The 17,447-nt window shown below is 34.1% G+C and overlaps 1 protein-coding gene across 1 annotated transcript in view; it reads left to right on the plus strand.

Annotated features, from left to right (window-relative positions):
• Positions 1-17,447, plus strand: part of LOC149771578 (uncharacterized) — a 122,477-nt gene that overhangs the window by 18,673 nt on the left and 86,357 nt on the right. Inside the window, exons 7-12 of the mRNA XM_089948329.1 lie at positions 427-540; positions 1,352-1,471; positions 12,888-13,015; positions 14,066-14,398; positions 15,137-15,335; positions 16,919-17,178. Of these exons, the coding sequence (XP_089804455.1) occupies positions 427-540; positions 1,352-1,471; positions 12,888-13,015; positions 14,066-14,398; positions 15,137-15,335; positions 16,919-17,178 (1,154 nt within the window). The remainder of the gene's footprint in view (positions 1-426; positions 541-1,351; positions 1,472-12,887; positions 13,016-14,065; positions 14,399-15,136; positions 15,336-16,918; positions 17,179-17,447) is intronic.

Consider the following 17,447-nt stretch of genomic DNA (forward strand, 5'->3'; position numbering starts at 1 on the left):
ATCGTGTTTCATGTCCTCTGAGTTTCTTATATCCGATTGTACTTTATAATATGCCTTATCTGCGATTAACCGCTCGCACTGCAAACACAGACATACACCCACTTAGCGTCAGAAACAATATTTAAATGTCTCTTCCAATTGTTCTTCATTACTATAATTACATGGCTTATTAATGTATTAAAGCTTTTAAACAATTTGTGTTTCCTCATAAGGTGGGGTTTGATACGAAATAAAATTGATTTTTTATTCTGTTACTCGTTTAATTATTGACATTAAACGTGTTAGTAAAATTTAAAGTGTGCTAAGATGTTTTCAGTGCGTGAAATAGTATTTGGTATATCGTGTGTTATATAATTTGGAAGAGGAATAATGTAAATAATACTTTATGCGACTCTTTATCATGTATTGATCCACATTTCGTTTCAGACATTAATGAATGTATGAGTTCACCATGTATGAATAATGCTACATGCAAAAACAACGATGGCTCATACGCTTGCAACTGTACTAGCGGTTGGATGGGAAAGAACTGTTCAGAAGGTACTATTATTACCTGCATTTGTTAAAGATACTATAGCCAGAAAAGAAACTGGTCATTCTCATTCTGATGGCAAAACAATACCTTTCGCCGTTTGTAAAACAAAAGAAAAATAAACCATATTACATCTGACTAAATTGTAGCTTTTATATATAATAACACGCACACTCCCTTCTATAGTTTAATTTTTGTTATTCAAATAAATGTATAGGCAAGCACATTTGAATATATTATTTTACACCACCGGTGGCGCTGCTTTTATTATTATTATTATTATTATTATTATTATTATTATTATTATTACCTTAATCAACTCTTAATTTTTGAAAAGCAAAAGTATTTGTCGCACAGTTCCGAAATGCAACGTATTTTATTTATTTTATTTAATTCGAACATTATCGATTTTTTTAGTGACGAAAATATGCTCTTATTGTTCATTTTGACTTCTTTAAAAAATGTCAACTCTTTACTGTGCAATTCTTCGTGACAACGTTTTTAGGGGTTGACGTTAGAATAGACATTTACAGTTTAGTTCTGTGTGATCTTCTTGTATCAGGAAAGTGTATATATTACCAAAACTCGAATCTCTGTATACATAGACACCATGCTAAGGTACAATGGAGACTGAGAGACTGAGAGAATAGAAAACCAAAGAAAATATTTAAACTGCATTAACAATATTACAATGATATCAGAGTTCTTCTTTCGTACATTTTGACTGAAAAACATTCTGTAAAACTACATATTCGTATTTAACCCGTTCAACAATAGTTTATAAACAATGTTCAATAATCATGTTGTATTGTATTTCAGACATCAATGAATGTATCGGGTCACCATGTGCAAACGGAGGCACTTGCATAAATACAGCTGGGACATTTATGTGCAATTGCTCTACAGGGTGGAGGGGGTTGACATGTTCAGAATATAAAGGTACATTTAAGGTTTATTATGTTCTTGATTAGGCATATATACAGATTGCAGTTTGATATTACACATCGTGAGTACGTATAAATTGTCATTTACAGTTAAAGTAGACTTATTACCACATTGTAGGCACATTTTACTAAATTATTATTTTTATAAGAATTTAAAGCATACAAACTAAAATTAAAGACTTAAGAATGTATTTCATATCAGACTCGGCATTAACCTAGCTACAAGCAAACTGTTTATCTCATTTAATTATTTTAACCGATTCCAATAGCCATTATTAATTTACTAAAATTATTCTTTTCATAATCTCTTACACACAGACACGGATGCACGTATTGTTCAGACATAAAATATTCAATGTTTTATTTTGATGTGAGCATTCACTATAGCTGTTATTTAGACTTAAGGAATATTTGGATCACCTCGAAACAGTTGGACACTGTTTTGCACACGTGCAGCTCACATGTTTTGTGTCGACATATGCATTCGTACCTTTCTCTCCTTTCGCCTGTTTCTCGTGGGTTGTTTCCCGTGTCGTGGGAGGAAAGGATGCTTGTAATTGAGCAGAAACTTTCCAATGCAATATATTAGTCTGGCCTCTACTTCTTCTAGATGGGTGATCTCGATAAATTGGCTGTCACACCAAGCCCTAATAGATCTTAATTCACTCGCTCACTTTCTCTATCTTATCTTTGTATGTTTATTAATACCACCGTAACACCTTCTTTCTCCCCTTTATGTTTGCTTTATCTTACTCTCAGAAGACTTCATAGAAGGCGGTGGCCTAACGGGTCATTCGGGAGGTAATTATACCTCCTAAGTGTACCACATATGTATCCCTGACACTGTTGGGCAGTATGCGAGTGGGCGAGCACTGGCGATGACACAAGCCAAACAAAAATGGAAAATCCAAACACAAACGTCAACGCAAGAGAACCAAAATTATATCATACTATAAAGATGAACCATGTGGTGTGGAAAAAGTTCCAAGCTTAGTGGTCATCCAATCCAAAGTTGACAGCAAATGCAAAACTATCACATTTATAGTCTCAAACACTACACTTGAATTAGTCGTCAAACCCAAATTGTAAAGGAAAAAATCTAAAATCAGGTGGTTTACTTATAAAGTGCGATCGGAGAGCGGATACTAAGAATATACAAATGATTAAGACTTTAGACGACATTCCATTAACCTGCTTATCCCAAACATCATTAAAAACATCCAAAGGCTTCATTGTATGTCATGACTTGGTCGAAGTCAGCAAACAGAAATCATCGAACGAATAAGACATGAATGTGTCAGTGACGTCCGTAGGATTCGTATTAAACAAGAAATCAATTTTGCAGGATACCAACACCATTTTAATCACCTTAAACAAGCCACCAATACCTAACGTGGTCAAAGTCAGATTTGTACAAGTCAAGGTTGATATACACATACCAAATCCACTTTGATGCTTTAAGTGTCAGACATACGACCACCATGAACGCAGATGCTCGAAGCGCCTAGCATGTGTCCGATGCAGAGACCTTTATCATCTGCAATCCGAGAGCAAAGCCACTACGCATTGCGTCAGCTGTGGAAAGGAGCAGCACGCCAATTCCAAGGAATGTGAAGCTAGAAACGAGAAAAGGAAACAGAGTTTAAAGTACATTATAACCTCCACTATCCAGACGCCAGAAAGCATCTACAAACTACCTGGCTAAGCCTTCTCAACTATTGTTAAAAACAAACCGAAAAAACTAAAGACGCACAAACACAAACAAGCCCACCTCATTCACCATCAATCACAAGCACTCCACAACTCCACATTACAAATACCAGAATAATACAATATATATCCAACCAAACAACATTCTACAGCACAGCACCACAGCCTCCCAGCATTAAAACCGGATCACAAACAAAAAGACAGCTAACATTGTTTGACGACCACATAAAACTGCATGTTTCGCGACTTTGATGACAGATGAAACTGATCCACGGACTCAAGGTTGCTTTAGCCTAACACCAAATCAATTAACCACATACTTCCTCCAGATAAATAAGAACATATATTTTCTCCGCGAAAGGTCTAGCCTAAGTAATTCATCACCGCTTTAAGTTAACAATGAAGGACACAAACATATAATGGAATTGTCAAGGACTAAAATCAAACTACATTGGCATTCTTCTGCTATTAAACTAGCATGATCCTGAAGAACTACGCTTGCATGAATCTTTTCTTAAAGACACGGACAACATCACGCTTAAAAACTACTCACTTCTTTTTAACACTCACTCTAAAAATGTTGACAGGGCCTCAGGAGGAGTTTCCGCTGTTGTGGACAATCAGGCTCTTCACAATGTCATGCCTTTAAACACAAACTTCCAAGCCAATCCTGTAAGCGTCACTCTACATCGAGTAAATACTTTTCGTTCAATTCATATACCAGCAAACGCCAATCTATTAACAAACGAATCAGAAAACCTTGTTTAAAAACGACCAACCCCATTTTGTTCTACTTGGGGATTTTATCAAATTACCTAAGCGACGGAGGTTAGAAGATAGACGGTTTAATTTGTAGACACGATTTGTGTCTATATACACCAAAATCACCGACATATTTAAACATATAAATGGGTATATACGCGTGTATCGATGGGACAATTTGTTCTCCTTCGTTGCTTTTGGACTCTGAATGGAAGGTCGCTGATGGCTTTCATAGCAGTGATCACATTCCAGTCTATCTTAAAAGCACAAAATGCACAACCGATTAAACAATTCCACAATGGAATTTTAAAAAAAGCCGATTTGACCAAGTTTGAAACATTCTGTAAATCTAGGTTTAACAGGGATACCTTTTTAAACGTTACTGACCCTATTCATCATTTAACTTCAGTATATATCGATATTGCTGAATCATCCATTTCCAAGTCCTCACCGATCTATAAAAGAACCCAGAAACCATGTTCACTAAAGAATGTAAATAAGCAATTAGACAACGCCGAGATGCACAGAGAAATTTAATAATTGTCAGACACCAGAAATTTGCAATAAGTACTATAATTGCTGGGCCAAAGCTCGAAGCACGATTAAAAAATTAAAGAGCATCATGAAAAAATATTTCCTACTTTAAATTCTCCTTCCTCTTTAAAGAAAGTATTTGACACGAACCGCAAAATAAATGGAACGAACAAACACAATTACTCCCGAAATTAAACAATAACAAGTGAAATTCCAAGCATGACACAGAAAATATAATTGCTGATATTGTCTGTAAACATTCCCTATCGTCTAATTATTCAGAAGTCTTCCGAAGATTAAAAAGAAAAAAGGAAATACACGGTTGCAATTTACATCCAATAATTGAGAAAATTATAATTAACCATGTTCACTATTGCAGCTTATGGAAGCATTAAGCGAGGCCATTGAAACATTCACTTGGCATGAAGCATTGAATTACCAGTTTTGTAAACACCTGCCAGAGCCATCTTTAACAGCACTTTTGGAAATCTTAAATGATATATGGATCACTAGAAATGTACCACAGATTCGGAAAGAAGTAGTGGCAATACTGGTTTCGAAACCAGGTTAAGATAATGCAGATCCTACCAACTATCGTTCCATTGCTCAGTTTGTTTGTTACTTGGAGACTAATAGTTTCATATTTCCTTTTCAAAGTGGCTTTCGATATGGTCGTAGCACGAATGATCACCTCGTTAGACCGAAAACGTTTATTCGCGATGCTTTTATAACGAAAGGACATTTAGTAGCGGTTTTCATTGATTAAGAAAAGGCTTATGAAAGTAAGCAATAGTGAATGATTTGCACGATCTGGGTCTAAATGACTGTATGCCTCTTTCATATCGAACTTTCTCCCAAACGGGGAATTCAAGGTACGATAGGGTTCCACCCTCTTTGATATGTATGAGCAAGAGATGGGTGTGTCCAGAGCAGCATTTTAACTGTAACGCTTGTCAACATCAAACTTAATAGTATTATCAAGTGTTTGACTCCTAGTGTTGTTATGAGTCTATGCTCGTAAATTAAGTAACATATAAGTGTGAAAGACAACATGCTTTGTAAAATTTAACAAATATATTTCCCTAGAACATAAACTGAAAATGAGCAAAAAGGAACTTACAGCATTGCGAATTATATCCCAAACTAATCTAAGAATTACGGACAAAAGCCCTAGTAATTTAAAATCCTGAACAAAACTAAGTACAATTCCTGAAGAAATCAAAAACTGAAGGCGAAGACGTGTCTGCTATGGTTTATAGAGTTTTGATGTGTCAAAAGTCTTTGGTGAAACCACAGTAATTTAATTTCAAGTTTTGAATATTAGTACAAATTCCAGAGACTGCATTTATCCACTATTTTTTTTCAGAACACTTTTGTCTTTACAAAGAACACAAACACTTTCATTCAATAATTTGAAGAAGAAAAAATTCAGCCCAACTGGTCACAACATAATAAACCTTGAAAGCGCTAGATGGTAAAGCACGAAATATCAAGTCCTCAAAATCACAAGATTATATAGGTCCCCATTTAATCTCGGGTCAAAATTGGCAATGTCTAAAAAGAACCTATTACCTAATAGAAAAAAATCCTTCTAGGATGATCCTGATGTTTAAGAAACAATAACCTGGATTATTTATAATTCTCGTAGGAAACTTCCTAACTTTGACTCACGTAAACATATTTTCCTCTTCTATTAATAATGATCCTGATATTAAGCCCATGCACAGAGAAAATAATTTAGCTGTATATTAGTTGTTTACAATGAATAAAAAAGTCAACTAGGGTCAAGCAGAAATGAACTTAATCGGTTAAGTCCCAGATACGAGGTTACGTTTCAACAGCATGTAAAAAATAAAATATAATTAACTAACTTACAAATAAATTAAATATATACAAGACTTCCCCTCATAACGAGAAAAGAAAGATTTACTCAATAAAGCTTCCTTTTTACCATAGGTTATATGTACATGTGTAACGAAAATATAAGATGAACTCTTATGAATAACATAATCATATATGAAACAATATATTACTATACACGCAAAGGTGTATCTGCTATTAAAGTGTTTCTATTTTAACGTGCCTGGTGTCAATATTATATTACTGCAACATTAAACTCGATCTTAATAAACTCTGATTTTTGTTTTTCAACTTGCCGATGAAAGTAAGGGGTATGTGATCACTATACACAAAAATCGGAGAAGGATCTGAACTAATGCAGATTTCAAAGTGATCTAATGCCAATCTTAAAGCCAAAAAGCTCTTCTCAGTTATGGAATAATTTCTCTGGTGCTTTTTTAATTGTTTTTAAACATGGCACCTTGTATGATCTACACCGATTTAGTCTTCTTGAATCAATACTGCTCCGACCCTAACATCACTTGCATCATTAGACAAAATCACTGTCTGAAATTTGAAGGCGTAAGAACTAGTGCACTGCTAAGTATGACCGTTAATTTATCAAAACTCTCTTGACATTTTTCGGACAAAAGGAATTTTGGATTTCTTACTCAATAAATATACCAGGAGTTTAGCAATTATGAAAACATTGGAACAAAATTTCCGATAATGTCCAGCCATACCGAACAATCGTATCAGATGACAGGCACAGGGGATTGAGAGATAGCCTTGACCTTATCTTCAATAGGTTTAACTTGTCCATATCACACGACATGTCCCAGGAATGTTACACAAGCACGGCAAAACTCACTTTTAGATAAATTGTCAAATTTGCATCCGTGGGAATTTCCGAATTGTTGCTAAATGATCTCTCCATATGTCGTTGTGGTTTCTGACGTCATTGATATAAGCAACACAAGTATCTAAACCAGATGAAATCATGTTCATTGAACGTTAAAAAGTACTTGGTGAACCTTTGATCCCAAAGGCATCACTTTATGTTAAGAAAGTTCATCTGGAGAAACGAATGCCGAAATTTAGTTTGTTCTTTCCGTCAGTGGAATTCGCCAAAATTCTTTCAGAAGCTCAAATTAGGTCATATACTTTGCTTTTCCAATTTTATCAGTGTAATCATCGATTCATGGTAATGGAAGTAAATCAGATTTAGTCATACTGTTCACCTTTCTATAATCAGTGCACATGCGGAGAGTATTATCTGGTTTCGGAACAAGTATAAATGGTGAACTCCAGTCACTTTTACTCGGCTCTATAAAATGATTCTCTAGCAGATACTGAATTTATTTTTTCACACATTCCTGTTTGAGAGTCGTCATCCAGTTTGGTTGTTATTTCACAGGTGTGGAATTTACAATTTCAACATCATGGTAGGTTTTATTTGTACTTTCAGGAACATCTGGATATAAGTGCTCATTTTCTAGTAATAACTGTTTTAGTTCATTATTTTCTTCTTGCTGAAAATATGAAAGAGTCTGGTCCGGATTATTCATAATGTCTGAATTCTGAAGATTTGCTACTCCAAAGTCAATACAGTCCACTTGCATTTCTTCACTTAAATCCTCAGTGTGTCGGACAATAACAACTAAATTGCATGATTAACCTGGCTATCTCTATCCACATACCCTTTTAACATATTTATAAGGCAAAGGTGTTTATTTTTTCCACCCGCAGGAGTATTGATATAATTGAAATCATTTACTTTATTATCAACTGTGGAAAGACCATAATACTTAGCTTAAAGAGGTGTTTGAGGTACAGGCAAGAGAGCCAGAACTATATCACCAGGTTGAAAAATCCTTTCCTTTGCATTTTAATCATACCGTAATTTTTTTCGACTGAGTAGAGTGCATATCAGTTCTTGCAACATCATAGCCCTTTGACACGTTATACTTAACATTGGAAACATAATCGAGAAGATTAACTTCTGTATTGGAGTATAAAGAAGTTTCTCTTTTAACATATTAAATGGTCTACGCACAGTTTGTCCGAAACCTAGTTCAAAGGGACTGAAACATTGATTAGATTGGACAGATTAGGGAAGATGAAGTTGAGTAAAAGAGCTTTTAGTATTGTTTTTGTTTTAATATTGCTCAAAAATATTGCCTTTAGGAATAATGTTGACACACACATGATGTTCAACACATTTGGGTTACCTGACGTGGTCTTAGGTAAGGGTCCTATACAGTCTACCATTATTCTATTAAATCGTTCGTCAAATTCAAGAATATGTTGCAGATGAGCGTTTGGTATCTTCTGATTCGGGTTTCCTACCATTTGACAAGTGTGACAAGATCTACAGTATTTACAGACATCACTTTTTATTTTCGGACAATAGAAGTGATTCAACATCTTCTGAAAAGTCTTATTAATCACTATATTACCAGCCAAAGTAGTTTCCTTGGCCAGACAAAGAATTTCCTGTTCGTACGATTTTGGAATTACAATATTACAGTTCACATACCAATCGTTACCAGCACGTACCTCGGGTGATCACCAGTTTCTCAAAAGAATTCCAGTTTGAACGAAACAGCAAACTAGTACTTTTGTGGCTCCAGTTTCACTAAATGGCCCTATCAAACAAACATGAGATCTAAGGATCCTTTACCCGTTTGACGACAAATGATTGTGATTGTCGTTTGTCATCCTGATTAGAATAAAGAGAATGACCATTTAAAATAGGATCACTGTGATCAATACCCTTTGATTGGTCCAAACAAAGAGTGAAAGTGTTCTCATCAAAAGCCGATACATGTATCAGCTAAAGTACTACTTGCATGATCAACATCATTCTCAAGAGTATTCCTTGACATTGCTCTAGGAACTGTGTAAGCTGGGTATAAACCAGGGATTTCTGCTTCAATATGATCAATATTTTGTTCCAAACATGGCTTGTCAGTTGCAAGTGGATTAACCACAACCTTATTTCCAGCTGGACCATTGCCTGCTAATAACTGAATGCCCTTATTGGGTAAAGAATACCATGTTCCGTATGTCAAGGGTCTCAAGATTAAGTCTGATGACCAATATACACAATGGAACATTACCAACGCCCCACTCTACTCCCAGAATAAGAACACTCTCATTAGAAGACGTTTCCAAAAGTACCTGATAATAAAAGATTCTGAGAAGCTCCTTTATAACTTAAAATTTAAATAGGAATATGATTGACCGAATCATGCATGAGTGATATAAAACCCTTCGGCATTAATGATTTATAAATCACCATAATAGAATCAGACTGAAGTTTATTAGACCCAATAAATGTATTGCTTTCAATACATAACCGTGACCTTGACCTCGTAGAAAAAAAGAGCATTGGAATAGATCTGTCTTGATTCTGTTGCTTATTTGTCATTTTCTAGCAATCCGAAATAACGTGTCCTTACTTCTAACAAAAGGTACACTGAGGAGGACACAAGGACTTGCGATAAATCTTATTAGAAACTTAGTTTCTGAAAGTTGTGCCAAATTGAGATTTGGAAGGGCTAGAACCAGGCTGAAATAATTTATTAAAAGAAGCCTGCTGAATTGAAAACTTAAAAGGAAACTTTATTAGCTAAGGAATACTCGTCTAAAGTTTCGACCTTATTTTTGTCAAGATAAGTTTTAACGTGACTATGGACGCAATTCTTGAACTATTCAAGTAAGACGAGATATCTGAGATTTTCGTATTCTTGACTAACTTTCGTGGCTAAGCACCACCTATCAAATCACTTTTTTTCTCTTTCAAATTGCGCCCTGAGTTTGTGACCAGCGTTTATGTATAGTTCCTGAATTTTTGCCGATATGCCTCATTGATTTTCAAGATGCATTCCTGTACCAGATCATAGTCAGCACTTTGCTGTACTGACAGGGAAGCGCAGATGTATCGGGCTTTGCTAAAAGTTGCTGTCTGCAATAATATAGTCAAATGTTCTCTTTGCCGTTAAACATTTTCAGTAGTTGTTTTTTAAAATGAGGAAATATGTATCTACTACTTTTTTTAAAAAAGGGACACAAACCTAATATTCTTAGCAACGTCAAAAATTGAATTCGCTTGTAAAAAGGGGAGGTGCTTTTCACTCGCTAGTTCTAATTCTTTTAATCTAAATTGATATTCTCTTTCTTCCTTTTCTCTTTGCATTTGTATTTGTTTATATCCTCTTTTTCCAATAGCAATTGTTTTTCTTCTTCCAGTAACTGCATTTGTCACTCTCTCTCTCTCCTCTTTTTATAATTGCATTTATAGTGGTTACTTCCCTTTTTACAATTGCATTTTCCTCTCTCTCTTTCCTCTTTTCTTAACTGTATTTGCTTCTCCTCCAGTTGCATTTTCCTGCGTCCTCTTTGTCTAATTGCATTTGTTTCTCTTCTTTCTCTTTCTGAAGTTCAAGCTTTCTGAACTATAATTCCATCTTGAATTTTAATTTTAATCCCTTTACCTTTTTGTTTGAGTCTAATACAGACTTACTAATCAAATCCAAAGCACTTTTTTCCTAAACACTCTTTTCTGGAAAGTTAATGCAATTCATATTTTACCAAGGAATCTAGCTATTGATGGATAGGATTTGAAATAAAGATCTCCACATTAGATGACATTGTAAAACACTTGTTGCTTTCGCTCAAGATTTTTAAAATGTGAAAAAATACATAGGATTTTAAAAATTCCAAAACAAAGTGAATCAAAATTTCATAAACAATGATTTCCGAAACTCGTATCCCAAGATCGAGAGCCTGATTTTCTATTACGAGTCTATGATCGAAAAGCAAGTTACAGAAAAGAGTGAAAGTCAACTAGCTTTGTAAAATTTATCAAATAATTTATTTCTCAGAAAACAAAGAGAAGTTCGAACGTACGGTATTGTGAATTAAATCTCAAAATAATCCAAGAGTTACAGACACAACTCCTAGTAATATAAAGTCCTGAATAAAACTAGGTTCAAGGCCCGAAGAAATCCAATAACTGAAGGTGATGACGTGTTTGTTAAGGCTTATAGCGTGTTGACGTGTCATCAGTCGTTTGTTGAATCATAGGACTATAATTCCAGGCTTAAATTCAGTATAAACTCTTTATCCAACAATTGTATCAGAGCACTTTCATGTTTCCAGAGGAAAATAAACACTTAAATTCAACAATTTCAGAAGAAATTAATACAGCCCAACTGGTCATAAGTGATACATGTTAAAGCACAAATGACCGAATTCTCACAATCACAAGCTTATATAGTTTTCTACCTGACCTCAGGTCACAATGAGCATTTCTAAAAAAAACAGGAACCATTACGTAATGAAAAAATACCCTCTAAAATGATCCTGATGCTTACAAAACATTAACCTAAATTATGTATAATTCACTTAGGAAACTTCAAAATTTTGACCCAGATAAACTTAATTATCTCTTCTAATAATAATGATCATGATATTAAGCCCATATACGGAGAGACAAATTTATCTACGTATTAGTTGTTTCCAATAATTGAAATGAAATAGTCAACTTGGGTCAGGCAGAAATCAACTCAATTTTCGACAATGTCAAGTCCAACATACAATGGTACATTACAATAGGATGTAAAAATAAATAATATAACTAATTAACAAACAGCTAAAATAAATATACATAACAGTGTGCTCCGTATACGTTTATTATTTCCAAATATGTCATCAATCAATGCACATGCATACCAACGAAAGACAACTACAACAAAATCTAAACATGGCTCGATCCATAGAACTATCTGATTTGAAAATACCTTACATTGATTTTAAACCTAGTATCAAAAGTCTTTGCGCCTAAAGTGGCAGGCATCATGGATTGATGCAGTGATTAACAAACTCCGTGCGATTAAGCCAAACCTAGGAGAATTGGTTGTTCCTATCGTGGTTGCAAGAATTAGAGCTGTGCATAATTATATAACCCATACCTACATGCTACAAGGTGAAGATCAATTCGGCCGAGTGTGTCTCTTGCAATTAACCATTCACTGTTAAGCACTTAATGTAGACTGTTTCAATCTCCGACCTGCGCTGGATTGTTCCTACGATATTTATTAGATGAAGGAACTTTTTAAAACAATAAACGTCTCTTGCATTTTCCAATTCATGAAAGAAGTAAACATTTATTCTAAGATATAACATGTTACGCTATCACTTTGAGTATTTTTATGTAATGTATATATATCTTCGTTCATACTAAGTGCCTTTTCATCTTTCATCTAAATATTCAATGATATACACATTTACATTGCCCTTTGATTGGGAAGGTTTATATATTGCCCTCGCAATCTCATCATTTTGATTTCAACTCATTCAATTTATTGTCGCTGGTTGATAGAAAAACCTTTCATCAACTGTACATACTTGTACATATAACCTTTTCGATGGCGCTATATAGCAGTATAGCGCTGGTGCACCTAAAAAGTAAACTCGGTCAATCAATCCATCTTTCCTTAAGCCTGCATACATAAACTCATCGGTTTATTTACTTATGTATTTGTTTATTATTTAACTAGCCTTCTCATTCGTCTATGGCCCCGCCGCAGGAGATTCAGTGCTAACTGGCGTTGATGATGATTGCAGCCCTGTCATAACCTCTTCATTACAATTCCCAATGTACGGAATTCTTTACAGGGAAATATACGTAAGTATAGCGCTCATTGCCTATGTCTCAGCTGTTTTTGTTATCTAAATTTATTAAGTATGATCAACCTATAGGGAATGAAACGAGGAAAAGAACTAGAGATAGATCCAGTCATATATATGAATTATATGCTATTTACGATATAATGCCGTTGACACATTTATAACTGTAAGATTTCATATTGTATTTTAGCCGAATTGTTGCCAGCCAGTAACGAGCGAATAGTGTTGCTCAGAAAATGATATGACGTAGAGAAAACAAAGATTACGATTGTTAACATATATAATATCTGTACAAAATTAAAGATAACTGTGATATTCATTTCTAATATTCGCGGTTTCGATTCAATTCACTTGAATCAAATATTAAAGTCGAACATGACTATTAACAATATCAACATAGCACATTGAACACGTTATAGTTTAGCTCAAGAGAACATACAATCATAAAATACATTGTTGAGCCTCCAGTTCCAAAGAACAGCTACATACATTTATACAGTCTAATGCAATATTTATATCAAGAGCTGATTTTATACAAGACAATAGGTATATGTTAACTTACAAAAGTATGTGCAAACTTAGCTAACCGTAACGAAACTTATGCAAATAATGATGCTATAAAGTTCTAAAGATATATGACTAATTATTCACGTCATTATGAAATGTTTGCCAGTAATGAGACCTAAGAGTTCCAGTTATAATACCGATATAATGTAATATTGTAAGTGGAAAAACGTAAACAGGTGTAACTTTTCCAGTTGAAATTATGAGTGGTAATGGCTTTCATGGCATTGTCTATATATATATATATATATATATATATATATATATATATATATATATATATATATGTGTGTGTGTCTATGTATATGTATATATATATATATATATATATATATATATATATATATATATATATATATATATATATATATATATATATATATATGTATATATATGTATATATATATATAGTTACACTAGCGTTCATTCTGGCTGATGAGATATGCAGAATGTCTTTGTAATTATTTACGTACTTCTTTTACAGGTTTGCAGTAATGGAATCGTGTCGTTCTCCGAGAAATTAACCACGCCCACCCCCTCACGTTATGACGAGGATCTTATGCGACATTCATATCTAGCTCCTTATTTTACTGACTTTGACCTTAGATATAAAGCAACGTCTGGAGGAGGAATAATTTACTATCATGCATACGATATTATCAAAAATCCAACCTTAGGCACAACCAATAACGTTGTTCAAGCACGAGATTTCGTACGCAAAACAGAAAGTGACCAAGCGAGATTTAATCCAACATTTCTTCTACTTATCACGTGGGATAGGGTACAGGCGTACCCTGCTTCTTCGTCTAAAAATGCGGTACATATTTGTATTTTCGTCAGTGACCTTAATTGTATAAAATATATGAATATTTAATGAAATAATTTACTTTTTGGTTATTATTACAATACAGGTTCCATTTTAAGATATAAAAAGGCACTATAAAACAATTATATTTTGGAAAGGTGTTCACAAATCCTTTTCTTGCATGATTAAATGATTTTTAGCTCTTTATACTGTTGAGTGAATTTGACGTATGATCAGGGTACCCAGGATACGTACAAGAATAAAACCACATTTTTGAAACTTGACATTTCCTTTGAAATTTCTTTATCGAAATTATTTTTATCCCTTTAATTATTAGTTTTACTTAGTGATGTTATTCGCATATCAATCCTTATTATTATTGTTGCTCTAAATGATTTAAATTCGTCCATCTTCACTTTTATGTTACGTATATACTCTATATAATCATATAAGGTTATATTCTTAGTATATTTGGATCAACAATGTAAGTTCAAAAATATCGCTTCAATACATAAAATTCATTTAACTTGTCAGCGTAATGTGCATTGATATTATATAAATCCTGATATACTCCATATGCAAGTATGAACTATCCATTATCTTTGTTTCAGATATGGACATAAGTTAAAAAAAAAACAGTGCTGCTATATCGAGCCCCATGGAGATAAAAGTGTTGAGGTTTCGCAACATTAAATGGCTCTAATCGTTTGGTAATTAAACTAGAATACATCGTACCTCTTTATCTTTCAGAACGTAAGTTTTCATGTGATCTTGGTGACGGATGGATTGAACACATTTGCCTTTTACGTATACCTCAGAGGACAAATGCTCTTGCAGTATAATGATGTTTTCATTGGATATGCCTTTAGAATAACACAGACGTTGAAGAAAGATCTGAATTCTTTTACAACCAGAGCACTAACTATAGATAACAATGTTGAAACAAGTGGTAATGTGGTTTCGCTCTCTCTCTCTCTCTCTCTCTCTCTCTCTATCTCTCTCTCTCTCTCTCTCTCTCTCTCTCTGATAACATCTTTTTTTCTTCAAATCTTTTATATTTAATTTTTTTTGGTTGTATCGAGAGCACGCGTAATCGGCACTTTAAATGTATTTCTTGAAAATGGTGTTTATTTTTCATCTTTAGTAATATAAATGACGTATTCATACGTCTAGGCACTTTTTTGTCCATGAAGTCATAATTTCTTAATCGTATTTTGAAATGTAATTATAAATACCGACATATATTAGAAACATCATTATAACATTAATATTTTACATAATTAATAAGGTAAGAATCATGAAGAGCAGGAGCTTCAAGGTTTATAAGTGTTAAAATATCAACAGAGTTCATATTGTATTTCGTTAAATTTTGATAGGAGTTCCACTAATTTAGTTTAGTCCTTTAGTCATATTATAAACTGCTCTCTTAATATGTCAAGATCTGTATTGCATGCAAAATGTCAAAATAGTTTACATCTTCCTCCACCAAATAAAATCAAGTACAACATAATTAGTCTTTAAAAACAAAACATAGCAAAAGGTGCTTCAAATGTTCTGCTCCGCCAGAATTCACATGTGTCAGCATAGTGAATGTCATCGCCCGGTAAATACTACGATTGTATCAATGCATGACTTTTCTAGTTACACTTCTAAGGGTTTATGTAGTTTATTTCGATTAGGCTGTGGCCGTTGGGCTAAACATTTTGAATGCAAATCCTTTTGAAAGAACTTTATCAGAGTGAGTAAAATGATCATTGATACCCTCTAGTCCCAAACTGTCCTAACTGTTAAATAGTCTTAAGAGTGGTGTACCTTTAAGAACTCGGATGAAAACATACCCTGTCGGCGTTAAAACTATAGCAGAACAGTGTACATATGAAAGACCGTATGTACTAGTGATATCTCGTTGCTGTTTTGGTGGCCCGTAACTGGTAGTTATGACTAATGATTACTCTCATGAAATAAATGTAACGACTGTCTACAAAAAAAACACCCTTTCCAGAGAATATGAAATTCCATTGGCGCACTTTTAAAAAAAAAGTACTAAATTATAAAGTTTGATGTGTTAAAACGTTTCCAGATAAATGGAACAGCCTTTACAAGGTGCTACACTTGGGAAACCAGTCTTGGAAACAAATATGAAACATCAAATGCAAAGCAATAGCACAGCGTTTCATGCATTGATACACTACATTTTCCAAGTGTGAATAATAATGTTATCAACAACTGGGTCCGGAAAAATTACTCGGCATCTCTTACTCTAACATATCCTATTTCAAACCCAAAATCAACAGGTTTTTATCCTGGGACCTTCATAAAACAAACATGACAAAGGTTTACCAAAAGCAACATAAATTACTCATATTAATTCCATAGCTTGGAGATGTACACTTGACCTTAGAATAATACTGCAATATTGTGAATGTGGTCATTGTTAGATTATTCCGAAATAGATAAACTACTATGATAAGAGGTGTCAATAATTGAAAAAATGATAATGTTCCCTAAAAACATTTGTATTATCCATTATAGGTCTTAAGGGTGTATTGTACTACCGATTGACACCACTAGAATTCCAACCCAGCAATGATCAACGTGTGTGCCTGTCTTGGTGGTCAGAAAATCTCGACAACAAGGACTACTATGAATGGATGAACAACGGCATGCCATCATGTCCCTGCTCAATGAACTGGCTCTGGTGGGACAATACCTTTGGAAGCTACTATTTTCAGGATGCCTCTACTTACTGTGCTGTGGTTCGACCTGGTTGGTGGTACAGCCCTCATGGAAAGGTAAATATAATATCATTTCCGCGGTCAATATTCGTAGGCGATCTTGGTTGAAACGATGAAGTATGTTGAAACCTCTATAATTAGAATATAACATTTGACTTTCGTTTGATCAGTGAGGCTGAAGTGTTAATCATGCCCATGCTTCCGCAGTGCATGCGAACATAACATGCCTAAGTGAAATCACACTTTCCTAATTTACATGCAAGATTATCCACGAATCCCATCGCAAAGGACATATATAGGTGATATTGAGTGACGATCATTCACGT

Source organism: Sinohyriopsis cumingii, unplaced genomic scaffold, assembly GCF_028554795.1.
Source record: "Sinohyriopsis cumingii isolate HCF-2022 unplaced genomic scaffold, ASM2855479v2 utg001759l, whole genome shotgun sequence".
In the NCBI taxonomy this organism is placed as follows: Eukaryota; Metazoa; Mollusca; class Bivalvia; order Unionida; family Unionidae; genus Sinohyriopsis; species Sinohyriopsis cumingii.